The sequence below is a fragment of the Acartia tonsa genome, chromosome 2 (assembly GCF_053477335.1).
Source record: "Acartia tonsa isolate MP-2025a chromosome 2, ASM5347733v1, whole genome shotgun sequence".
NCBI lineage: Eukaryota > Metazoa > Arthropoda > Copepoda > Calanoida > Acartiidae > Acartia > Acartia tonsa.
In genome coordinates this window covers 12,455,823-12,479,784 of record NC_137261.1, presented here as the reverse complement: position 1 = coordinate 12,479,784, position 23,962 = coordinate 12,455,823, and the positions used below count along the sequence as shown (strand labels likewise).

General features: G+C 31.9%; 1 protein-coding gene across 1 annotated transcript in view; it reads left to right on the top strand.

Annotated features, from left to right (window-relative positions):
* LOC145312399 (trehalose transporter 1-like protein) overlaps nt 1-23,372 on the top strand; it is a 186,188-nt gene extending 162,816 nt beyond the window's left edge. The window contains exon 12 of the mRNA XM_080151636.1: nt 23,306-23,372. Coding sequence (XP_080007762.1) covers nt 23,306-23,372 — 67 coding nt within the window. The remainder of the gene's footprint in view (nt 1-23,305) is intronic.
* The last annotated feature ends 590 nt before the right edge of the window (nt 23,373-23,962 follow it).

The following is a 23,962-nucleotide window of genomic DNA, read 5'->3' as shown; positions in this document are numbered from 1 at the left end:
CAAGGAAACATACACACATAGTTACCAAGACACTATCTGTCTCAACAACATTTGTTTAAAGAATAAGGTACTTTTTATCTATCTATCCTTTGGATGTTTAAAGAAAACGGCCCTAACTTTTGTATCTATCTATCTCTCTCTCTCTCTAGCATTTGTATATGAATTCTTTCAAGTTTAATTCTATCTGCACATTAGACAAATTCAATTATCAAAATATCTAACTCTAAGAAAATGAATAAAGAGTCAGATTTGATGGAATTGTCTGATTGTTATTAAAAATGTTTTAAAATTTCAACAGTTTATGTAGTAAAGCTACTTTTCCTAAAATGAAAATGTTCCTAGTTTTATTTTGTTTATCTTTTTTAGCAGACAAAAAGTCATAATTAATTATTTTCAGTGGCGTGCACAGCGATACACCAAAGGGAGTGTGAAACCATTAGGAGGTAAAAAAGGGGAAGGCAGGCCTTCATAATTTGAATTTTAAGAAGGTTTTGATACTTCTCTTTACCCCCGTGCCTCACGCCACCAATTGTGTTTTTGGTAAAGATAAATATTTCTAGTCATAATATTTTAGAATTACTTTAGAGCCTGTTTAATTTGCTCTTTCAACAACCATTATTCCTATTTTCTTTAATATAATTTATGAATGTTATCATCCTTGTTAAAAGAGTATTGAGTTTTAATGCCATAAAATTCCAAGATACATTACTTTGAAATTTGCAATAGATTGAAAAATATAACATAACAGTCATATGATAGGTTTTCTTATATTAAACAAGGATGACAGCATACATATTAGCCAAGCTAGCTTTAGCTAAAAAGAACCTAAATTTTCTGCCTTAAAATGCAAATGTTTCAGAAAATAAAAAATAAATTTTATGTTTGAAAACAGCTTGTACTAAATAATAATTACAGGCGACAAGTTTTAAATGAATTAGATGATTATTCGATCATATAAAAGAATGCTTGAAAATTATCAATAAATAAACAAGCCGACACTTTTGACCTTTTCTACACACTACTGATGGAAACAAACTTAATATAGATAAGTTTTGCCTAACGAAATTGCACTTTGAAAATGAAATTCTTATTGCACTTAAATTTATTAGAAAGTGCAAAACCCCATTTTAAATTTATTATTTAAGTATCATATGATTCTGGAGGCAATTTTTCATTTTAAGAAAAACTATTTTGCCTACCATTTGTTTGCTTGTCAAATAGGTTTAAGTTGTTGTTGAAAAGTTTGGACACTAATAGGTACCTATCAATATAAAAATTTGAAAAAGTACTCAAAGTTTTTGAGCTAACAATTAAGATAATGTGGTTATAAAACTTTAGGTACCAAAGGAATTTATATTTGTTTTAATATTAGAAGCTACATTGTAAAGGAGAACTATTTCAGTTTGGTGGTTAGTAAGATCCTTCGATACAGACAAAGATGTTATTTTTATGTAAGGATAGAATTAGCACAGGGTTAAATCCATATCTGCCCTTGTCGCATGTTTGTTCAAAATTTTAGTCCTCGAGGATAAATTGAATTAAGAGAGTGCTGCACATATAAAGTCTTTTAAAGCCAGTAAGAGCTACTCAATTTGGGATGCGAACCATCTCTAAATAGCTGTGCTTCCCTTGATATATTTATTTGAAATTTAAATAGTGTTCTTTATAGCTAAGCTTCACTTACTTAGACTTTCTCTATTTGTAAATTTAAGATGTGAAACATCTCTATATGATTATAACTCCCTTACTATAACTACTTAAAATTCAAATATTATTTTATATAGCTGAGGTTCACCTACTTTATTTCAGGGATAAGGGATGGGAAACGTAGGAAAATATTATTTCAGGCCTATTTCAAGCCTAGGCCTATTTCTAGCCTAAAAAACCAGTTTTGGGATGGCGCAGTGCTTCGTATAAAACGCTAATAAAAAAGCTGTGTGTGTGTGTGTGTAGATAAAGTATAGAATCAAATTCAGGTAGCTAGTTTAAAGTAAAAAACATAACTTTTTATAAACCTATATATTAATGGCTTTTGTTAAAATGAAGTTTTTTCTCTCCCAAAATTTTTTTCTCTTTTACTTTGGTAATTTGAACTGTCAGAAAGCTATCGTTGGGTTTCCCTCAGACAGATTTTAGTTTGTATTATTTGCATTTTCATTAATGAGTAAAAATTTTATTTGAAAATTTCATTGCTGATTAAAATTCAAAATAAATAAATTAATATGCACTTGGGTAACATTCTATCAAGTATTCTTTGGATACTATTAAGTAGTGATATATTTGTACTGTGTTGTATTGTGTATTGTACATATATTAGGGTTAAAGTGTTGTATCAATTCCGTATTAGATTTTTAAAATTCAAAATACAACATCTAATTTATAAACTACCAAATGAAAATTCGTAGCTACCTCCTTTCCAAAAAATAATCCCGTTATTTTTGTTTTTTCTATATGGCCCTTTTTTAATGTTTAACTCTAAGCAGATTTAATAATTAAGCTAATGTGATCTAACACCATTTATATTTATTTTTTAGTAGCAGACGAAATCATTATTTTTTCTAGAATTGTCTGCTTTTAAAATTTTTGCCAATTGGTGATTGGTTGTTAAAAACAGGCCGATTCTTATTGGTTTAGAGCTATAGCTACTTGGGAGCGTCCGCCAGTTTGATAGTAATTTGTAATAGTTGCAATATCCCTTTAGAATCTAGGCCGGGACCTAATTAATGGCCAGGTTTCCTATCCCTTATCCCTGCTTTATTTATGTGTTACCTTAAGAGTCATTTAAATTAAGATGCAAAACATGATTATGTCTTCCTTACCATAACTACTTTAAATTCAGTTAGTACTCTATATAGCTGATGTGTAACCGTAAGATTTACTCAATTCAAGATTCAAAACATCTCTTTGTAGAAATTCTGTAGATTGTAGATTTCCTCACTGCATTTGTTATAAGTGGAAATTATCTATAATACAAAGTAGAACGATGTCTGTCTGTCCGTCTGTCTGTCCGTCCGTCCCTTAAGATCTCGGTAACCACTGAACCGATTGGATTCTACTCTTCAGGGTTTTAAGCTATTTGGTTGGGGGGTGGGACACCCCCAACCCCCCAAAAAACAAAAAAAATCCCCCCCCATTTTTTTTTGATGATATACAGTTTGAAGAAGATGAGAATCCAAATTTTTTTTTTTTTATGTATAATTGATATACAGTTTGAAGAAGATGAGGATCCAAATTTTTTTTTTTTTATGTATATTTATAATATGATGAAGATGAAGATCCACCACATGTACTACCTTATTTTTTTAATTACCTCTTGGGGCAAAGCCCCTAGAGGCTAGGGGCGAAGCCGCTAGTGTAATATAAAGCAAAGTTTCCCTTTTTTCTTTATGCATGTCTAATAACATTAACCATATCTTACTTATTTATTGATCGATGCAAAAAAAAATTGTATTCTGCACTGGTTATCATTATTTTATCTGCATAGCTGCGAATTTGTGGACGAACACGGCCTTGTTGATCTTGGTATAAATAGGTCATGGATAATTTACATAGCATACATTCAGTTCAGTAAGTTATGAATTTTAAAAACAAGGATGACAACATCCATAAAAGCGAAGCTCTACAATCAGAATGAAGAACAAACGAACAATACATCTTGTAGAATGTCAGAACTTAATAAGAAGAACATTATTTTGTCAGTCTACAAAGTTGTACAATGTACATAGATTTGTTGCAAAATTGCTTAAATACATGATACTTTTATTTTTAAGATTTGATTATAGAGATGCCTCGGTTATAATATCATACCTTGTTGTCCAAGAAATCATTTTTTTAATCTCAAATGAATAGAATTATAATATCATACAAAAAATTGTTGTCAAAAATTAAAAAATCAGCATGTTTTAAGTGGACTTACGGACTTTTTCGAGACAATTAAAATTTTTCCCAATACAAATTTGGCTTTGGTTTGTAGATGTAGCTAGGTATTAGAGGAAAGAAATGGATGTAGATTAAATCTAGCCTTAAAGAATTAAATTAATATAATATCCCCGACACCATCACCCCTGATTTTATACAAATATTTTCTTAATGCTTTATTTATTTTTGAATGTAACCAAAAGTCAACCTCGAAATGACATGTATATGACATCATAATTTAAAATAAACATCGAAATAACCTAGACTAGAATGGGAGAGTGCAAAAACATAAAAAACTATTTACTTCCATTAAAAAATTTACATGCTGCTGTAATGGATGTAGAATATATGTGGATATAGAGACAGGAGAAAAATTGTCGTCAACTGAGCTTGATTACATGGAACTCATTTTTTGGTCAGTTCGTTCATTCTGTAGGAGGTAAGGAGATTGGGTAAAGGGGTTGAAAGGGACGAATCGTTATTTTAGTCAGCTGTAAGTTTCACTTTACTTTAGAGAACATAAAAATCTGGTGTAAGATCCAAGGAATAGTATATCGATTTGTAATAACCACGTCTGAAATTTATGAATGTTTATCACAGAAAATCACAAAACCTACCTGACCTATATCTTAATATAAGTTTTATGATTAGATAAGTCAATTATATATGTAAGACAGATGTAGATATCTAACGTTATAAGATAGTTGTGCATTCCTGGAATACAGATAGATAGACAATAAGACAGAAAAAATATAGATAATATAAAGATTGTAAAATTATCTAATGCAATTGTAGCATTGATAACACATAGATAGATAGATATCAAGATATAAAAAGATGAGGAAATACAAACTGTCCCAATTTTGTATAACTTTTGCGGAACATGTTCCCATTACGTCATAATTTTCATTCCCGAAAAAGGAAAGGGGGAAAGAAAAAAAGGGAAGGGGGGAAGAAAAAAGAGATGGGAGAAAAGGGGGTTTTCCCCATCTCTTTTGAAGAGATTTTCTTCCCCCCTTCTCTTTTTCGGGAAAGAAAAATATGACGTAACTGGGACTTGTTCCGCAAAAGTTATACAAAATTGGGACAGTTTGCATTTCCTCTAAAAAGATAGAATAGTTATTTCTCGTATCGTATTATAAACGGCTTTCCGCGGATATAGAATGTACAATTATAAGATTAAAACTAGTTTTTTTAGCCCTGTGGTGCCGATATTCTATATTCGTAGAAAACTGGATATAATACGATGCTAGACATAGTTTTTTCGTATTCATGAGAACCGGTTCCTATCCACCGGATTCAAATGAATACGAGAAAGATATATAATGTTATAAAATAGTTGTGCATAAATGGCACAGTCTTGTCAAACTTATAATTAAAAGGACAATCTGATACTTAGACTTTTTTTAAAATGGATATAAGCTATTTAGATCTATACATTATTAATTGGATGTTGCACCAGATTTCAATGTACTCAGATAAAATGATGCTCACAGCTGGCTGGCTAAAAGTACCACCCTTTACCCCATACCCCTCCACTCGAAATGGATGAACGAACTGACCAATAAATAATATTAGCTAGATTGACAACATTTTACCCCTGTAGTAAAATTAAAACTGGTATAAATATTATTATTTCAATTTTTGTTACTCGTAGAAAATTGCCTACAAAAGGATACAATACATGGTTTTTCAGTATGGCTTAGATTAGGTTATAATTCAGCTGATATCGATTGGATTGGAAGCCAAAAAAGGTTACTTATATTTGAATTCTTTATAAATATCAAATAAAATATATGATATAGGATAAAACAATATATACTAATGTCCTTTTAATTGTTGGTGTTCTGTTTATATCTGTTGACACATAATTTACAATTTTATAAGCAAAAAATAACTTTCAAGGCTAACAGGGATATTTTAATAAAGGTGCAACATTATGGACCAAAATCCAAATATTTTTTGCTTACAGTTTGCAAATACTTAAGAATATCAATTTATTCACTTATTCAATAGCAGTAGGTGAGTAATAGAATGTGTATTAGCCTGTCTGTAGACTAAAATTCTGAAATGCTTTACAGCAAAGCTTCTTATAGGTTCATGGACAGTTTCTAGTTTTACAATTATGGGGTTGGATACATCAACCTCACAGGATAAATCACCCCTAGAATGATTTTAGTTTTTCTTTTCTGGAAACTAAAACCCTGTAAACTCATAAGGTATTTATATTTCTACTAATTAACTATATATTACAGTCTACTATTATTTTTTTATAAGTGTTAATAGCTTTAAAATTATGGACAATTTTTTAGTGTGCAGCTCCTCTGTAACAGGTTAGTATATGATCCTTGATGGACACAAAGTTAAGATTGATAGGCAATTTTACTTTCTTTACTTTATAGTTGGAATTATCAAAAACTTGGAAGTGTAGTAGACAAAAATCAATATATTATTACTTGGATGTTGCACTAGATTTTCATGTATGCTGATAAAGTAATACTTGCAGCTGGCTAAAATACATAAACCTCATCCACTCCCTTGAAACCCATCACCTCCTCCCCTTCTGCTGAATGAACAAACTGACCAATAAATAAAGGTCATATTATCACGCTAAATTGACGACAAATTTTCCCCACTCAGTATATCCACGTATATACAATATCTATTATTATCCACGCCTTTACTAAATCCGAATAATGTCAGAAAAAGTGTCTCTGCTTTTAAAAGATTTTTTTCTAATCATGTAATCAAAGTTTTTAAGTCTAAACCATATTTTATCAGAAACATAAACAGAAAAGTATTTAACTTTTTGATTATGGGAAAAAATGTATATTACTTTTTAGTAGCGAAGCTAATCAATAATTTGAAAGTGCCGTCCGTCTGTAAGACTATTGTGAAGATTCCCTATACCAATGAGCATCCCATATGTAATTACTTGGTATGTTAGTCTGTCGGTCTTGCTACAAAAGACCAATACATATTTAATGCAAATAATTTTTGTTATTTTTTATATTAATTATTTATGCATATCTGCTCTATAACTTACTTTGTCAGTTTGTTTTTCCACGATTTTCATGCTGCCCTACTTATCGATTTTGTCATCCTTGTTACAATTTAATTTTTTTTACATTTATTTTCCATACAACTATAAGGGAAAAAAATAGAATTCTTTGATGCTATAAACGATAGATGGCTATTTTTTATTTAAAAATTGCTGACTCTATAACTGAAAGTAAAATTTTACATTGCATGACCTTTGTTAGTAAGTAACAAAGAGATGGGTTTGTCTATAATTATATTATCAAAAAGTTTCATGTGATACTTTACCCATTTCAGCAGAATATATCATTTTAAATTCTTTGGTATGACACGGAGTGGAATATTCCTCCCAAATAAACGCTGTTGGGGGTCTTTTAAAATTACATCATTAAGATTAATCGCATTTTTGACTAAAAGATTATTTGTCTATTAGTCAAAAAATTTATTAATTATCAGATATCATATATGAGAAAAATATTATTATCTGCATATAACGAATTTCAGTAATTTCCCTGAAATGCATAGTGGGGCCCAAAATAACCCGTTTGTAGAAATGGGGTGTATTCGGCTGCTATTTGAGATTAATAAGGCTGCTATTTCATAAATGATTGCAACACGGGATTGTATCTTCAAATTACCCCAGAGGCACTGAAACCGGCAGCTTGCCTAAACTAGAATGCTATTTTGTAAAATCTTAGTGCATACATTTGATTTTTTTTGGTTAAGATTCACCAGACCAATGTTTATCTAATCTCGATTGCTTTGTTTTTACTACTGTTCATTTAGCTATGAATTCAATGGTAATAAAATCTATTCCAGCTTCCAAACCGATTAATATCCGCTGGATTACAAGCAGTTCTCGGCCATACTGAAAAGTCATGTATAGCATCGTAATATAGACAAGTTTCCAAGAATATTGAAAAAAAGTCATAAAATATATTTTGCCTTTAGAAAGTTATCATCCTTGCTTAACTTTAGAAATGTTTTACATTAGGTCAACGAAACTCCCCCAATATCAGAATTATTAAATGGGATATATTAATCACTAGAGGAAATTGAAGCTCTAAATATGTCTGTTAGTCTGTTATATGTCCAATGTTTAAAAAATGTTCCCAAGAATTTTGTAAAATATTATGTTCCCATGTTATGTAATATTGATAGATAGAAGGGTTTTCTTATAATAAAAATAATACAATATATTAGCAAATGTTACTAAAAAGGTAAGATTTTCTATAAACCCTACATCCATAGACTAGATATGGATTATATAAATTAGCAAACTATCTATTAAATGTTGATTAAACGAATCATTTTATATCTTTTTAGGTGGGGGAGGGGGAGAAATTTAAACATTTGTTTATGGCAAAATAGCACATACCTTGCTCTCAACAATATCAAGCTTCCCTGAAATTTTGTGGACGTATTAGTACAAACATTATCAAAAGTAGTTTAAAAATTAGCTTTTCAAGAAGTAATATTTTTACAGTTTCATGAAAATGTTTTTTTGTAAAAGCTCCATGTCTATATTTAACCCCATGGCAGATGACAAATTTTGTCTCGTTTAAAACTATCAGTTTTTTAAATTATAGAAAAATCTTCCAAATATTTTTATTAAATCCTAGAATTTTAAATGTAATTTTTGTTGACCAAGGAATTTTACTTTCTTGTAATAATATCAAAGTATTATTTTTTTAAAAATTAGTTGTTCCATCCCCAACTGCTAAGGTTCAAGAGGGGTTAGAGGTCGGGGGTGACACCCCCCTTAACTAAGAGCCTTAAGCTAGATGCAATCGAAAGATCAATCTGGCCGTTTACGGGATATTACTGAGTAAACAATCACATAATCATAAAAAAAGATAGCATATTGAGACTGTTATCTTAAAAACTGGCCAAGAAATATGAGACGGGTTTACAATCAGATCAATTTAACCGGAAATATGCTCAAATAAAGAGGGTGTTTTCACCATTTCACAAACTAATTATGCTTATTTTTTTAAAGGGTTATGAAGGGGTTAGGTCATCGTTTTATCCAATGGGCCCCTAACCCCACGTCTTGTTTAATTTGCTTTTTTATTTAAACTGACTAAAAGCTAAAATAGGGTAAATCATTAACTAGTTTCAGGAAACTTCATTTACTAAGTGATTGACATGCCATATAAATTTTACTCCTAAATTATGTGTATATGTTTTTCTTCTAAAAGACATTTCTAACTCATTATATTTGCTTAGCAGACTGAGAATGGGTTTTAGTTATTTTAGAGTTAGATGTTAGAGTTTAGGAAAATCTGATTTTAACTTAAATAAGTAATGTTCTTTCCAGTTTCCAGTTCTAACGATGAATTTACGCTATACTTAAAAATCATGTATATCATCGTATTACAGACAATCTTCTACGAATATTAAAATTAGAAAATCATAAAATCAATACCCGTTTTGTTAGCCAGGGACTAAGGCCCCTCGGGACTGACAAAACTGGTTTTCAGGGTTTAGGGTTGGACCGGATATCCGGTGTGGCCGGATATCCGGCCATTTTCAATATCCGGCCGGATACCGGATATTGAAACTATCCGGCCGGATATCCGGCTATATAATCTTTTATATTTTTTAACAAAAATCTCTGTTTTTTTAATCTTAAATGGCTGTAATTTTCTTATTATTGAAGCTAAAAGAATAATTTTTTTCTGAATATGTTTATCTTTTGTTTTTTGTTTATATTAGAAATCTCAAAACATAAGTTTTGGCGGTGGCAGCAGAACTTGAAAGCTGCCAGCCGCAAACCGACGGTTGGCAGGTAAACGGCAACGGATTTTATGAAATTGTAATATGCCATGAAGTTATATAAAAAATTTGAAATCTTCAAGTAAAAAATTGCGGTCACAGGAACCGTTTAAAGATTTCTGGAGACCTGGAGGTTCAGGACTTGCAGGATTTTACCCGGAACCTGAAATCGACTTGAACACCTATATTATATATGAGGATGTACGACTATGGGATATTTTAGTATTAGATAACATGAAATGCTTTGTTTAAGTAAAAAAATATTTTCTTTTTACCTGAATGACCTTACCAGATTTGCTGGCATCCTGTGCCCGCCAGGAAGAAGGTTTTAAAAAAATTTCAACTCTCAGTTATGTGTCATATCCAAATTTCGAAAGTATCTCAGTTATAGCCCTCTACCTTTTATACACAGAAAATGGGATAGAAAAAAAACAGAGGGGGGGGGGGCAGGCATTCAACGCCACCTCCACGACCATCCTCTAACCGTTAGGGGTTGATACTACAGATTGAGGGTATTAATAGTTAATTAGATTTATTTGCTAAGAAGAAAGATCATTTTATAGTTACTTAATTTTTAAGTTTTAACCTTAATTTTATCCTATTAGCAGTAAGCTTTTTTTGTCTGTAGCAAAGGATCTCGCTAACCGCTGAACCGATATGGTTCTCCTTTAGTGTGAAGCTTCTTATAGGTCCCAGGGTGGTTTTAGGCTGTTTAATTTTTATAAAAGAAAGTCGTTGTAAAGTTTTAGGTTATTTTTCTTCACTTTCATGTCCCTTCTAATATCCCTAGATACTAGGGACGCAGCCGCTAGTATAATATAAAACACCAGTTTATGAAGAAATTTTTTTGCGGGTATAGTCCCTTTCGTGGCAACGCCCCTTAAGGAGCGATTATTCGTTTTTTTCACAGTAGCTTTCCTCCTTTTTCTAGCCCCTCGCGGGGGACTCTAACCTTGCAGGGCCAATTGCCTAACCCTGCGGGGCAATCACTTAACCAAATATAAGGTGCGTTGCCACGAAAGGGACTATATCCTTTTTTGATACTTTAATATGTAGTAATTTGGCCGGTTATCCGGCCGGATATCCGGTAATTTGGCCGGATAACCGGATATTTGCCGGCCGGATACCGGTTATCCGGCATTTGAAATCAGCCGGATATCCGGTATCCGGTATCCGGCCAAAAAAATATCCGGCCCAACCCTAGTTTTCATCATATAATTTGTCATTTTATTATCAACTGAAAGCTGTCTATAATACGATGCGATGAAAAACTATTGTATTTATTCGGATTATTTCTTATTTGATATCTTGTAATTCTTAAGGTGAAGAATTCCACCCTCGAGGTTGGGATTCTTCATATGAGACAATAACCATAATAGCAAAGTTCAACAAATTTGACAGTCGGACAAATAAACATTCATAAATATACAATCTGCACCAAAATAAATTTGAATGTATATCTAGAGACCTAATTATAGAGTTGCCGAGCATGCAACATTATTCTCAATCGTCCTAAAATTCACCATTTCAAAATCAAGTTTAAAGACAATTTTTCTAACGTGGACTTTCTTTTAAATAAAGGCTGCAGAGAATAAAGAAGCTTGAACCCCAAATTAGCCAATTTTAAAATAAAATAAATACACATTGAACTTCAAAATACAAGAAAAAGTAGAATTTTGTGTAAAACAAATTGCTTTGAAGTCTTTGGAGCATAATCTTGCATAGAATCCCACCCTCATCAATTCACATACAAGAAATTAGAGAGACATACATAGCCTATTATAGTTTCTCACTAACCGCTGAATCGATATGGTTCTCCTTTTCTGTAAAGCTTCTTATAGGTCTAGGGAAGGTTTTTAACTATTTTAAAGTAGGGTATCTTAACCATCCCCAAAAAAATGTCATCTCTAAAAAAACTTTTTTGTTTAAAACTTGAAATAAAAAGGTGGGGGGGGGGGGGGCAACTTCTTGCACTATCCCCCACCAACACCTTAAGTTCCCATACAGTCTTCTATGGGCGAATCCGCTATATTTTTAAAACTCTACCAGTTAGGGAGTTGAATCCATTTTTATAGAAGCAGAAACATAATCTACGATTATGGTTTGGACCCTCTAAAACTGTAATCTACCTTTCCACTTTCCCCTCTCTTGGTGAAGATATCTTCAACGCCAATACGATTTTTGAAATGTAAGATTCTACTTTCCTTTCTCTTGGTGAAGATATCTTCAACGCCGATACGATTTTTGAAATGTAAGATTCCACTTTCCTCTCTCTTGGTGAAGATATCTTCAAAGCCGATACGATTTTTGAAATTTAAGATTCCACTTTTGACTCTCTTGGTGAAGATATCTTCAACAAGAGAGAAAAAAGTGGATTCTTTATTTCAAAAATCGTATCGGCGTTGAAGATATCATCACCAAGAGAGGGGAAAGTGGAAGGGTAGATTACAGTTTTAGAGGGTCCAAACCATAATCATAGATTATATTTCTGCTTCTATAAAAATGGATTCAACTCCCTAACTGTCTACAGTGAGCACCTTAGTTAGGATAAATATGTGTTATCATTATATTATTATGTTTTATGATCATGTTATCTATTCGTTGTTTTAAAAACTTTGGTTTTTTCAATAAATTAGTGGTGTCCAATCTGTAAATTTAAATATTTTAATATAGAAAAGTTGTAATTTTGTTTCTATCATTGAAGAAGTATTACTTTTTCTATGGGTTTAGTCATCTATTTCTAATTTCTGTAGTACTTAATTTTAATTACTCAGGTTTAAAGAAATTTATAGGGTTGTTCTTCTAATTTTTATAACTTTATTGTCTGTATTTTATGTATAATAAAAGGCTAGGTATTTTGTGTAAGTTAGGCAATATATATTCTTAGTATGTGAGGCTCTGTACTCTATTCTTAAGGTTATATATTTCTAAATTGGATTAAATTGGGCAAATAATAGTGGGTGCCTTATATTAGACCCGCTGGGACTTATTTATACTTGTTTGGTTTACACTTTATGCTCTAAGCATGTCTTTCAAAAAATAATATTTCATAATAGAAATAGACTAAAACATGCAAAGAACCATAATAAAGAAAACTTATAAAATAACTACATCGGGACAGCTGTTTGTAAGATCCTAAGGTAAAATTACTACAAACTAAACTTATAACAAAAATTTTATAATTTTGAAAATTTAAGCTGTGCATATAAAAATTAATCTTATTATATGAACATTATTATTTTATTTTACACTCGTTTTTACTATAAGATTCTGTTTATATATTTTTCATTAGGCATTTAAAATAAATGAATATTATTGGAAAACAACTTTTTCGATCAGGGGGGGGGGGGGGGGACTTTGGGCTCTGAATGCATTGGTATCCAAAGTTTTAAAATCTTATTCCTTTGCTCTAAAACGTTGGGTACTTAATTGAATTTTAAAAATGATTGTTAATTTTGCGCTACTTGTAAACATTATTGTATTGAACTTTGTTGTCCTAGGAATCATTGTTTCAGAAACAGAGGAATAGGATAATTATATCATACAATAAAGGGTTGTTAAAAAAGTTAAAAAATAATATGTTTTATCGTACGGACTTTTCTGGTAACGATTACAAAGTCGATTCGCTTTCTAACTTTTATAGGAATTATCATTTAAAGTTTGAAAACGAAAGGAAAATTCTAACATGTCTAAAATAACGAAAAGAGCTAACTGTGACGTACGGACGGACATACAGACCCTAATTAGAGAAAAGTAACGCCTAGGATGTATGTGAAGAAAATAGGCATAATTCGTGATCTAAATAATTTAAAATTGCACTTTCAAGATTATTTATGGGAGCTATGTTAAATTTTAAAAGGCCAAGTTATTCTACAGTTCTTTTGTGTTTGGAAATTACATATGATGGTACAAAATAATAAAACCATGCATGTAATAAGAGTAAGCAAAATATTAAACAAGGTTTATAACATCCATAATATATAAGCTCTACTAATCGTATAATCGGAAATAAAAAAAAACCTTAAAAAAGTAGAGTAAGAGTGTTTTTTAAAGTTTGAATATTGCAAAAAAAGGAACTCTTATCTACTCATGTCTGTGCAAACCTTCTTCTAAAAACCTTGGCCCAAAAAGCTTGATTTCAGGCCTTGGGCCTTGGGCCTTGGGCCTTAGCATGTCCACATAACGCGAAGCGCATTTTAAATTATTAGGAACGATGCTTCTCATTAGACTTTGATCATGGCAGCTTGGTTTGTTCGTCAGCCACCTACAAAAAATCAATTTTAAGAAATAAAATTGGCGTAAATACGGGATAACATAATATGATTTTAAGGATTTGATTAGAGAGAGATGCATCGCTTTTAATATTGTAACCTTATCACAGAAATAGGATATATATATATATTTTTTTAAAATTAAAAGTCAGCATTTATTTAATGTACGTACGGACTTTATGGTAACGGTAATAGAGTTGCCACGCGTCAAATCGATAGGCATGTCTAAATTAAAGAGCTAGACAGACTGACCATAATTATACAACAGTTTCGCTTTTTAAAAAGTCTTTCTCATTCGTTGGCTCATAATATTATTTTTTTCACAATTAGGGATGTTAAGTTACAATCCATCTGCTTAGATATAATTTTATGTTTTGTTATGCAATCTTTGTATAATAATTGTTCTTGTTTAAACTGCACTAGGAGAAATTTAATAAGATGAAATAATTAGAGAATTTTAATATGGATGCTCTAATTCGAATAAATATTATGAAATATGAAGAAAAAGAATATTACAATAATGATGTTAAAGATTATTATATTGTCGCTACTGTTTCTGAAGCATACAAATATATCTTATGTTTTACAATAAGGATTTTTACACCCCCCCCCCCCTCCCTCTCAAAAATTGTTAGGAAATTAATGAATTTAATAGGTTATTAGGTAGAAAAGAAAATTATGTTAGAGATTTTTTTGACCCCCCACACTTATACATCTTTAAAATTCAGTTAAATTTTTAGTGGGGAAAGGGGAGTCTAATTTATTTCTACATTTTATTGGGGCGTAAATCTTCCTACCCCCCTTGTACATCCTTGCTAAGGAGGGTTCAAGGACATTCAAGCTTTTAATTGCGCACGGCACACCAAATTCATTTTTTTTGGGGGGGGGGGAGGTTCTCACCCTTTACCCCCCCCCCCCCCATGGACGCCCCTGGCAATGCTGATTATTTTTGACAGTTTTATTTGTAGAACTAATTCTCTGCTTTTTTGGATTCTTTATATTTCAAACTTTTTATCTTAAACATCAAAAACATATTTTATATGTTTGTTTTCTTATAAAAAGTTTTTTTTCACTTCTTTTCAACAAAAAGATAACTTTTTATCCTTCAAAACAGATAATTGGGTTTAAAAGCTTCTTTGAGGAGAAAGAGGAAAAAAAGAATGTCAACATCCATATGTAGCGAAGCACAACAATCATGGATAGACGAACAGATAAAGTGAGTTATGGTGCAGATGTTCAATGACCTTAAAAAGAAAAGGAAAAAGAATAAGTGATTATCAAAGTATGAAAAAAATCATGAAACCTTTCTTGAAATAAATTTTTGACTGTAATACTGACAGACCAAGTAAGTTGTATGCTGGATTCTCTTTGGTAGGAATTATATTATACACAATCAACATTTTATATCTAATAGCAGCCGTGAAAATCACATTTACCAAATAGCGTTATGGACTGACCGGGTCAGTGTGAATATTAGCATAGCTTCGCTACTTAAAAGAAGAACGGAATGAAAAATGATTTTTGAAATACCTACAGTTTTCAGCCAACAACTTTGGATACTCGTATAATTGACAGTCCAATGCTACCTTCAAACCTTGTTTCATTTCTTAGGGGTATGAAATTTGTATTGTAGTGAAGTTACTCCATATTTTACTTCGTTCGTTCGTCCGTCAGTCTCTATTTTGTTTATCTTTCTTATAGTTTGATAGATTTAAAACAAATGTTTACTCTATTTTTTTTCTCTATCATCTTTTATCATCTCTCTCTCTCTCTCTCTCTCTCTCTCTCTCTCTCTCTCTCTCTCTCTCTCGCTCTCTCTGTCTCTCTCTCTCTCTGTGGTGTGTGTATGGGTGTTTCCCTCAATATCTGCTATAATTAAGATATAAACAAATGTTTAATAAATAGATGAAATGCTTTAAATCTCTAAACATTTGGTGTCTTGTCTATATATTCACAAAGACACGGAAAAGTAGTCTTCAAAGTATTGGGATGAATCAATATAACTGAACATAAACACATATCATATGTTCGTCTGCTATAAATTCCTTTTTAAGTTGGCAGGATTTAAGTTCATCTAAAGTAAAAATTATATTATTCTTTAATTTATATATTAAAACAAGAATGACATCATCCATAAAAACGATGCTGATTGTGGATATTCATATATTTTATTCTTTTGCATATTTGGGGTATGTCCTTACGTCCTTTCTTACTTTTATAACATACTAGCGGCTTCGCCCCTAGCCTCTAGGGGCTTTGCCCCAAGAGATGACAACAACAAAAAATTCAAAAAAAAAATAAGAAGAATTAAAGAAATCTTCTACAAAAGAAATTTTCTACAAAAGAAATCTTCTACAAAAGAATTCTTCTACAAAAGAATATTTCTACAAAAGAATTCTTCTACAAAAAAAAAAAAAAAAAAAAAAAAAAAAAATGGGGGGAATTTTTTTGTTTTTGGGGGGGTTGGGGGTGTCCCACCCCCCAAGAAAATAGCTTAAAACCACCACAGGACCAACAGGTATATACCCTGAAGAGTAGAATCCGATTGGTTCAGTGGTTACCGAGATCTTAAGGGACGGACGGACAGACATCGTTCTACTTTGTATTATAGATAGCTTTGACAAATAATATAGGTGTGTTACAATAATATAAAATACTGTTTTTGTTCAAAACATTTTATGTCTGTCCTACTTATTTTATTATGTTGTCATCATTGTTTCTTAAATAATCATATTAATCTTACACCATATTATCATGTACTGTAATAAAGTGAAACTTGTATTGGTCTAAAATAACAATCATCTGACATCTCATCCCTCCTTTTTATCCCCATCACCTTCCCTCCATCTAGATAAACGAAATGACCAATAGATTCCAATCCATATATATTCTAAATCCTTTCTTTTAATACCTATCTCTGTTATTTAAATATTTGATGTTAGCATCCAAAATGGAAAGTGAAACAAAGAAAAATGAGTTATCCGAGAAAACTGTAAGATAAATTCTGAGTTTAAGCTATTACGGCAGGTTGAGTGTCTAGAATTTTATCTTAATTTTAACATATCTTACTGTATAAAGTAACAAGGAGGACAACATCCACAAAAATTGAAGCTCTAAAGTCAGAAGGAAGGACAAACGAACAATATCTCTTGTAGAGAGTTAGAACGTAATAAGCAAATATTATTTTAACAAAATTGTACATAAATTTGTTGCAAAATTGCATAGATACATTCATTATTAAGATTTGATTATAGAGATGCCTCACTTTTTATATGGTAGCTTGTTGTCCTTAAGTCTTATGGTTAAGATGGAGCGTATGTTTGTTGTTAAATTGTAAAAACAGCCTAAAACTGAAATATGACGAGGGTATCGCAAAAGGGAAGTAAACTAGGGATGAAGTGGTGCTTATACGATTATGCAGAAATTAAATTTAAAAAAAAACCGAATGAAGTTGAAAAAAGTTATTTGAAAAATTAGAAGAGTAGAACGTTTACAAATTTTGTATTTTATTATATTTTAGTTTTAAAAAATTAAAAACACCTAGTAGGGAAGCTTTAAATTAGTCCTGACATTGTAAGTCAATTTTTCAGGGAGTTTAATGGATAAGACAATGGCCGATGAATTGATGTGCATCCTCAATTATGCTGCACTAAATTACCTCTACTGTAATTACAATTGGTGGTTAAAACGTTTGAACACTCAACTTCATGAACCTACCAATTAAAATTCAATATAGTCCTGAAATTTGGATAGCCAACGAAAAGGAAAACTATATTTTAAAACTTTGAGGACCTGTGTAATAAGTTAAGACTCTAGGGGGCTAGGTGTCGCTTCGGGTACTAGACCTCTCTCCACACACCTTGGCACATAAATACAATACTTATGATTGCGGTGTAAAGCGTCCATTCACCCAGTGTAATAAACAGCCCAATGTCAACTCCCTCCCTACAATCTTTGCATTTGTATTTGAGAAAATATAGAAACATCATATTTTCTAAATGCTGGGAAGGGAAATAGTGGATTATTATTATGCTCATACTTAATATAGATTTACATAAAGTTTGAAAAATAATGATAGTTATTTATCGCATCGTATTATATACAGCTTTCCAAGGATATTAAAATGAAAAATTATAAGATTAAAACCATCGAAGGGTCGGGTTAATAAAACTGGTATTAATTTTATGATTTTTTTATATTTGTGGAAAATTGTCCGTAATACGTTGCAAAACATGATTTTCCAGTTGATCTAAGAGTTTTTGTTTTAAATTAAATTTTGAGGTGGTGCCTTTTTGGAACCTTTTAATAAACACCCCTTGTAGCTTAGTAGGGGCTACCAGAGCAAATCTGAAATCTGACCCCTTTTCACGCCCATAACAGGAAGAGTACCCCCCCCCCCCCCCCACCCAACACACTTTCCCCCTTGTTTTTAAATTTCACCCTCCATTTACATATTCCTTCTTCTTTTTGCTTTTATCTTAAACTCGATGTTTTTACGATGTAATCTAATATTTTTTAGTTTATTTAGTTAAATTAGAGCATTGATTGAAATAGATCATTAAAAACTACCTGATTGCGGCCATGTGACTAGCGGCTCCTTGGCCCTAGTTAATACGATTAAAAGGGAAAATACGTAAATTAAGCTATCATGAAAAGTACAACACTTGATTAATTTTTTTTGTGTGTGGCTATTTTAATTCCGATATAGAGCCGCTAGATGCTAGGGGCGCATACCTTAGTAATCTATATACAGAGCTAATTTAGAATATCGTACAAAATTCTACTCTCATTGTTTTGTAATATAGCGTCTCAATTATTGAGAAGGGTTGAGATATAACCCTAGCCCCGAGAGGTTCCTATCCCTCCGCCATAAGTTTTCAAAGACAGAAACTAATATTCTGAAAAAAAGATTGAGAAACTAACATTTGTTTTTAATCCTTGGATAAGACAATAAGCAAAAGATTAAGCGTTCCCCGATCCCTAATTTCAATTTTATTTTTTTCGTAGCTTAAAATTTTTATTATTTAGGTGAAATAAAGAGTGTAGATTATTTCGTATACAACTAGATTACTTACTTCGACTGTTCTGTTATATTAAATACCCAATATGCTCACCCCTATATGTATCTTTTTAAATTGTTCCTTTTAAAATGTCTATTTAGTTGTATGTAGCTTTAAATCATATTGAGAGAACAAATTCAAAATATATTCCCGGCGTTTTTACAATGAAACAACTATTTGAACATAAAAGATTTAGGAAAAAACCTAAATTGATTTATATAATTAGAATCTACTGAATAACATTAATTTAAATCTTAAATAAAAAATCAACTCTTTCCCCCTTTAGAAGTCCCACCCACCAAAGAATCAAAATAATTTACCCCATGAGTAAAATTTATATGTGCCTCTCCCTTACCCCTTCTAAAAAATGTTAGGATTTTAATTATTATTATTTTAATGGATTTTAGATAATGGAGGAGGGTAGTTGTTATAACCCTGCCCTCTTCCCACTTTTTTGCTGTTTTACATTTACACCCTTATGGGATATGCTTTGAGGCCTGTTAGCTTCGTTTCATATTTCAAAATAATGTAATTTTTCATTTCAAGGGGTGTGATTCGGGAATGGGGAGAATGGGGTTGGGAGGAGTTATATGCATGATTTTTTTTTTGAGTGGGAGGGGAAAAATACAAGGAATATTTATAACATTAGTGAAATTAGGTTTCTGGCAAATTTTAATTTTATACAAATGAGAGAATTTAATAGTGGGGATGCATCGGGAACCTAGTAATAGTGTCTAACTTTTTATCTTTGTGACGTAACAAAAATCGAAGGATGAGAGGGGAGGTGGGAAAGGAAATCCCTTAAAAAGAGATGGATTTTTGTTACGTCACAAAGATAAAAAGTTAGACACTATTACTAGGTTCATGCATCGGCGCTACTTATTGCAAAGCATGTTCTATAAAGCTATGTTTTCCGATCCACTCTTTGAATTTACAGCTTGAAATCTGTTATAAATTCATCCTTGTAACTTTATGTAATGATATTTTTTTGCCTTTCTCCTAGACGAAAAGACCAGCTATTAAAAAGTTGGTTGTCTGCTATAGTTTGGTCTTTTCTGAAAAGGTGTAACTCTAAAGTTTTAAGAAATGTATTATCATTGAAGTGAATAAATCCCCAATTTCCTATATGAAGTAATAGCTCCTTGAGGGGTGTAAGGGCAAATATCTGGGAAATTTTTCTCTTTCCGTTTTATATGTAACATATTTAAATTCATTTTTTGTTGTTCCAAATTCTACTTAAGTATCTGACCATTTAGCATAACTACAGATTAAAGAACTTCATTTTTGGTTTTAAGCCATTTTAAGCGGATACATTCTGTTTACATCATAGAACCTCTGACCTTTCTTGTTACGTGAATACTTTCTTTGTTCTTAGTGCGCCAATTCTTACAGGAATTATCATGAAAAATTTGAAATTGGTAAGACATATCAAACAGGTCTATATCAACGATTAACCCTTACAGATCGGGGGGGGGGTCATATTGACCCCCCCCTCTAGTTTTTTCAATGTCATTTTTTTTGTAGGTAAGATGGAGAGCTGTGACTTCATGACTTTTTAAGTTTAGTAATTATACGTCGGCAAGAGTTGATTTTATTAGGATATCTGGTCTGTGTCGGTCGTGGCGTCCGGTCAAAGTCGGTTGGGTAGCACCAAAATTAAAAAAATATTCTAAATAAATCTTAATTTCTACATTATGACTTTTGTGTAAAAGGTAGAAACCTAAATTTTTTTTGGTGAATACTGAGATATCAATGACCTTATGAGAAGGTGGTGTTATGACCGTTTGACCGCACCCTGACCGACTTTATGACCGATTTTTGTCCGGCTTTTACTACAGACATATATCATGAATATCGTGGCTTCTATTACAGCTAGAGACCTAAAATTTTTTTTGGTAAATCCTTGAGCAACAATAAACAGATAAAAATATTAATTGGCGCCGCCAACCGCCGTTTTACCGCCGTAACCGCCGAAAATGGCGGTTTCCGTTATTTGCCGTTTTTCGGCGATGATCAGAAAAAGTAATTTTTTTGTTATGAAAAATAAAAGTTCGTCCTAAAATTTGGTCATCCTAGCTGCAAAATTGGCCGCTCTACAGCTGTTTTAAAATTTAGCGGCTGGCCGCTAAAAAGCGGCTAAGGAGCGGCCTGACCGCTATGACTAGAAAAAGTAATTTTCTCTAAAAATACACATGAACCACCAGAAAAAAATTTTACGTCTTTATCTGTAACAGAAGCCGAGATAGAGGGGGGGGTCAATATGACCCCCCCCCCGATCTATTAAGGTGGGAATAGGGGCCCGATCTGTAAGGGTTAAAGCTATCGGTTATAGATGTTCGTACCGACATTATGTATGTTTTGTACTTAATAATAATTATCTAGAATTTTAATTTTTTATACTTAAAAAAAACATAAATGTGTTTATCTATTAATATTAATTTCCTTTTAATATACGTTTCAAATGACCGTTTGTATTTACTTTAAAAGTCCCGGACAAAGAAGGGTAGCTAGACAAATAGTAATATTATATTTTAATCCTTACTTCCACAAAAATTTAGCACATTTATAAAAGCTAAGCTTTTCTATAATTATGGTTAGTCCGTTTGTATAGCCTGTAATGGTTAGCACTTTTGATTAATTTAGACATGTAAGAAATGTCTTTTAGATTTCTATAACATTTAGCTAGGTGCGATTTAGGAAGCGTAGCAGCAACTCCAGAAAGTCCTTACCTCTATTTCAAACATGCCGAGTTTTAACATTTTTGCTTAGATTTACAAATTAATATTCTGACACTCTAAAAGAGTTATTGTACATTATTCATTCCTTATGATTGAAAGCTTCGCTCATATGAATGGTGTCACCCTTATTCATTATTTGTTTTACTTTGAATTGTGGGGACAGGGAAGAATTTTTAAGAATAAAAGAATTACTTGTCAGGGATAAGAAAATTGAAGATAATTTGATATGCATCACCAGTGTTGATAATTAGTATTTATTGCATCGTACAATAGACATTTTTTCGCGGATTAGAAAACGATAACTTATATGATTAATTCCAGTTTTGTTGGTCCCGAGGGCTTATTACTTGGATGTTGCACAAGATTTTCATGTACTCTTATAAAGTAATGTTCGCAGCTGGTTAAAATAACCCAAGTCCAACCCCTTTATCCCATCCACTTATTTCGTTCTGGATGAACGAACTGACCAATAAATGAGCCATAGATGACAAATTTTTCCCTCTCAATATATCCACGTATATCTTATATCCATTACCCTAAATTAACCCGCCATCGCGCAATAATCTGAAGTGAGATCAAAATTCAAATAAATTCTAATAAATAGGAAAAGTGTTATTTATAAATTATAATTCATTTCAATGCCTAAAAATAGATTTACATTAAATGTATACAAACTAACATGATGTTAGTTTGATAAGAAATTTCAAACGGATGGGTTGAATGTTTTTACAAAGAAGCCAATATTGCATAAAATTAACCCATTAGTGCCGAACCGGGTTTTAAAACCCGGTGCCAGAAAATGTAAAAAAAACCGGTTTTCGGCTTCATAATTGTATCAATCTCAGTATGAATCCCCCCTCTACTACCCAGGCTTTCATTTCCCCCTGGAGCAGGTAGTTTTGCTTACTTCCGTTTGCCGGTATAGATCAACAAAGTTTGAAAATCATGAAAATTCAAAATACCCCATCTAACTTTTTTGTTTTTATAGTAAAGTCGCTGATTTTTTTCGTTAAATCTAAAGTTTATTGACAAGTACATCTATTTGTGAATTCGTTTTATTTAAATTATTATTTTTTATATGATTTTTTTATCGTTTTTTTACGCCCTATATAGGCCCGGTTCGGCATTTCCATTTTGAGTCTGAAATTTTTATTACCCGGTTTCACTAATAGATCTTTTTTGACAACAACAACAAAACAGGGTTTTTTTACCCGAAATCGCCGGCTAAACACGAAATTTGAAATAAATCTCTTCGTATTATACTTGTAGCTCTTTAGATTACATGAGGTTGTGTAGTTTTCAATTACGGATCGTATCAAAGTTCTAAAAAGTGTTCATCTCACTTTTGGCGTTCAAAAATTACATTTTCGATTTTTGGTCAAAATAACCGGGTTTATACAGGTCAACCGGGTTTTAAAACTGGGGGAAAGCACCAAAAACGGGTGTTAATGCCTGGTTGGTATTTATGGCCAAGCCGAACCGGGTTTTTTTGCAACTTTCCTGTGCACGCCACTAGAGCAAAACAAAAAAATACGAATTCGGTTTTGACCATTATAAAGCTTCCCTGAAACTTACAGCTCGATCGGCCCATAAAAGTGGCGCTCGGCACTAATGGGTTAAGCTAAATCATGATCTATAGATAAATGTTTTCATTGGCAGAAGAATTTTCTTTATTTTAATTAAAATAGAAAGCTTATTACAATTTAATAATAACATTAAAAATATTTTACGTTTGACGTACAATACATGATAATTCTATAACTTTGCTATATTAATATATGTTATCTCTACGTGATTGTAGGGACACCAAGGATGAGACATTGCTAAGTGTGACAAGATTAATTGCTTTTTTTGATTATGCAGCTGCACTTTTCAGGGAGGAAGAGGACATTGGGCTGTTTATCACACTAGACCATAAGGTTTTATAATAACGTTTTTATTTGCTGGCTTAACAATTTTGGGGACTTTTGTTAATTTGTATTGGTTGGTTCATTAAGTTAAGTATTCAAACGTTTCAACCACTACGTATAATCTAAAGAAGAGATAATTTTGTGAATCATCGTTGGGGATGTAAATTAATTTATCGGCCATTGATTTATCCCCTTAGATCCCTCTGCAGTTTAGTATATATCCAAGCGTCTCTCTGACGAGGATTCGT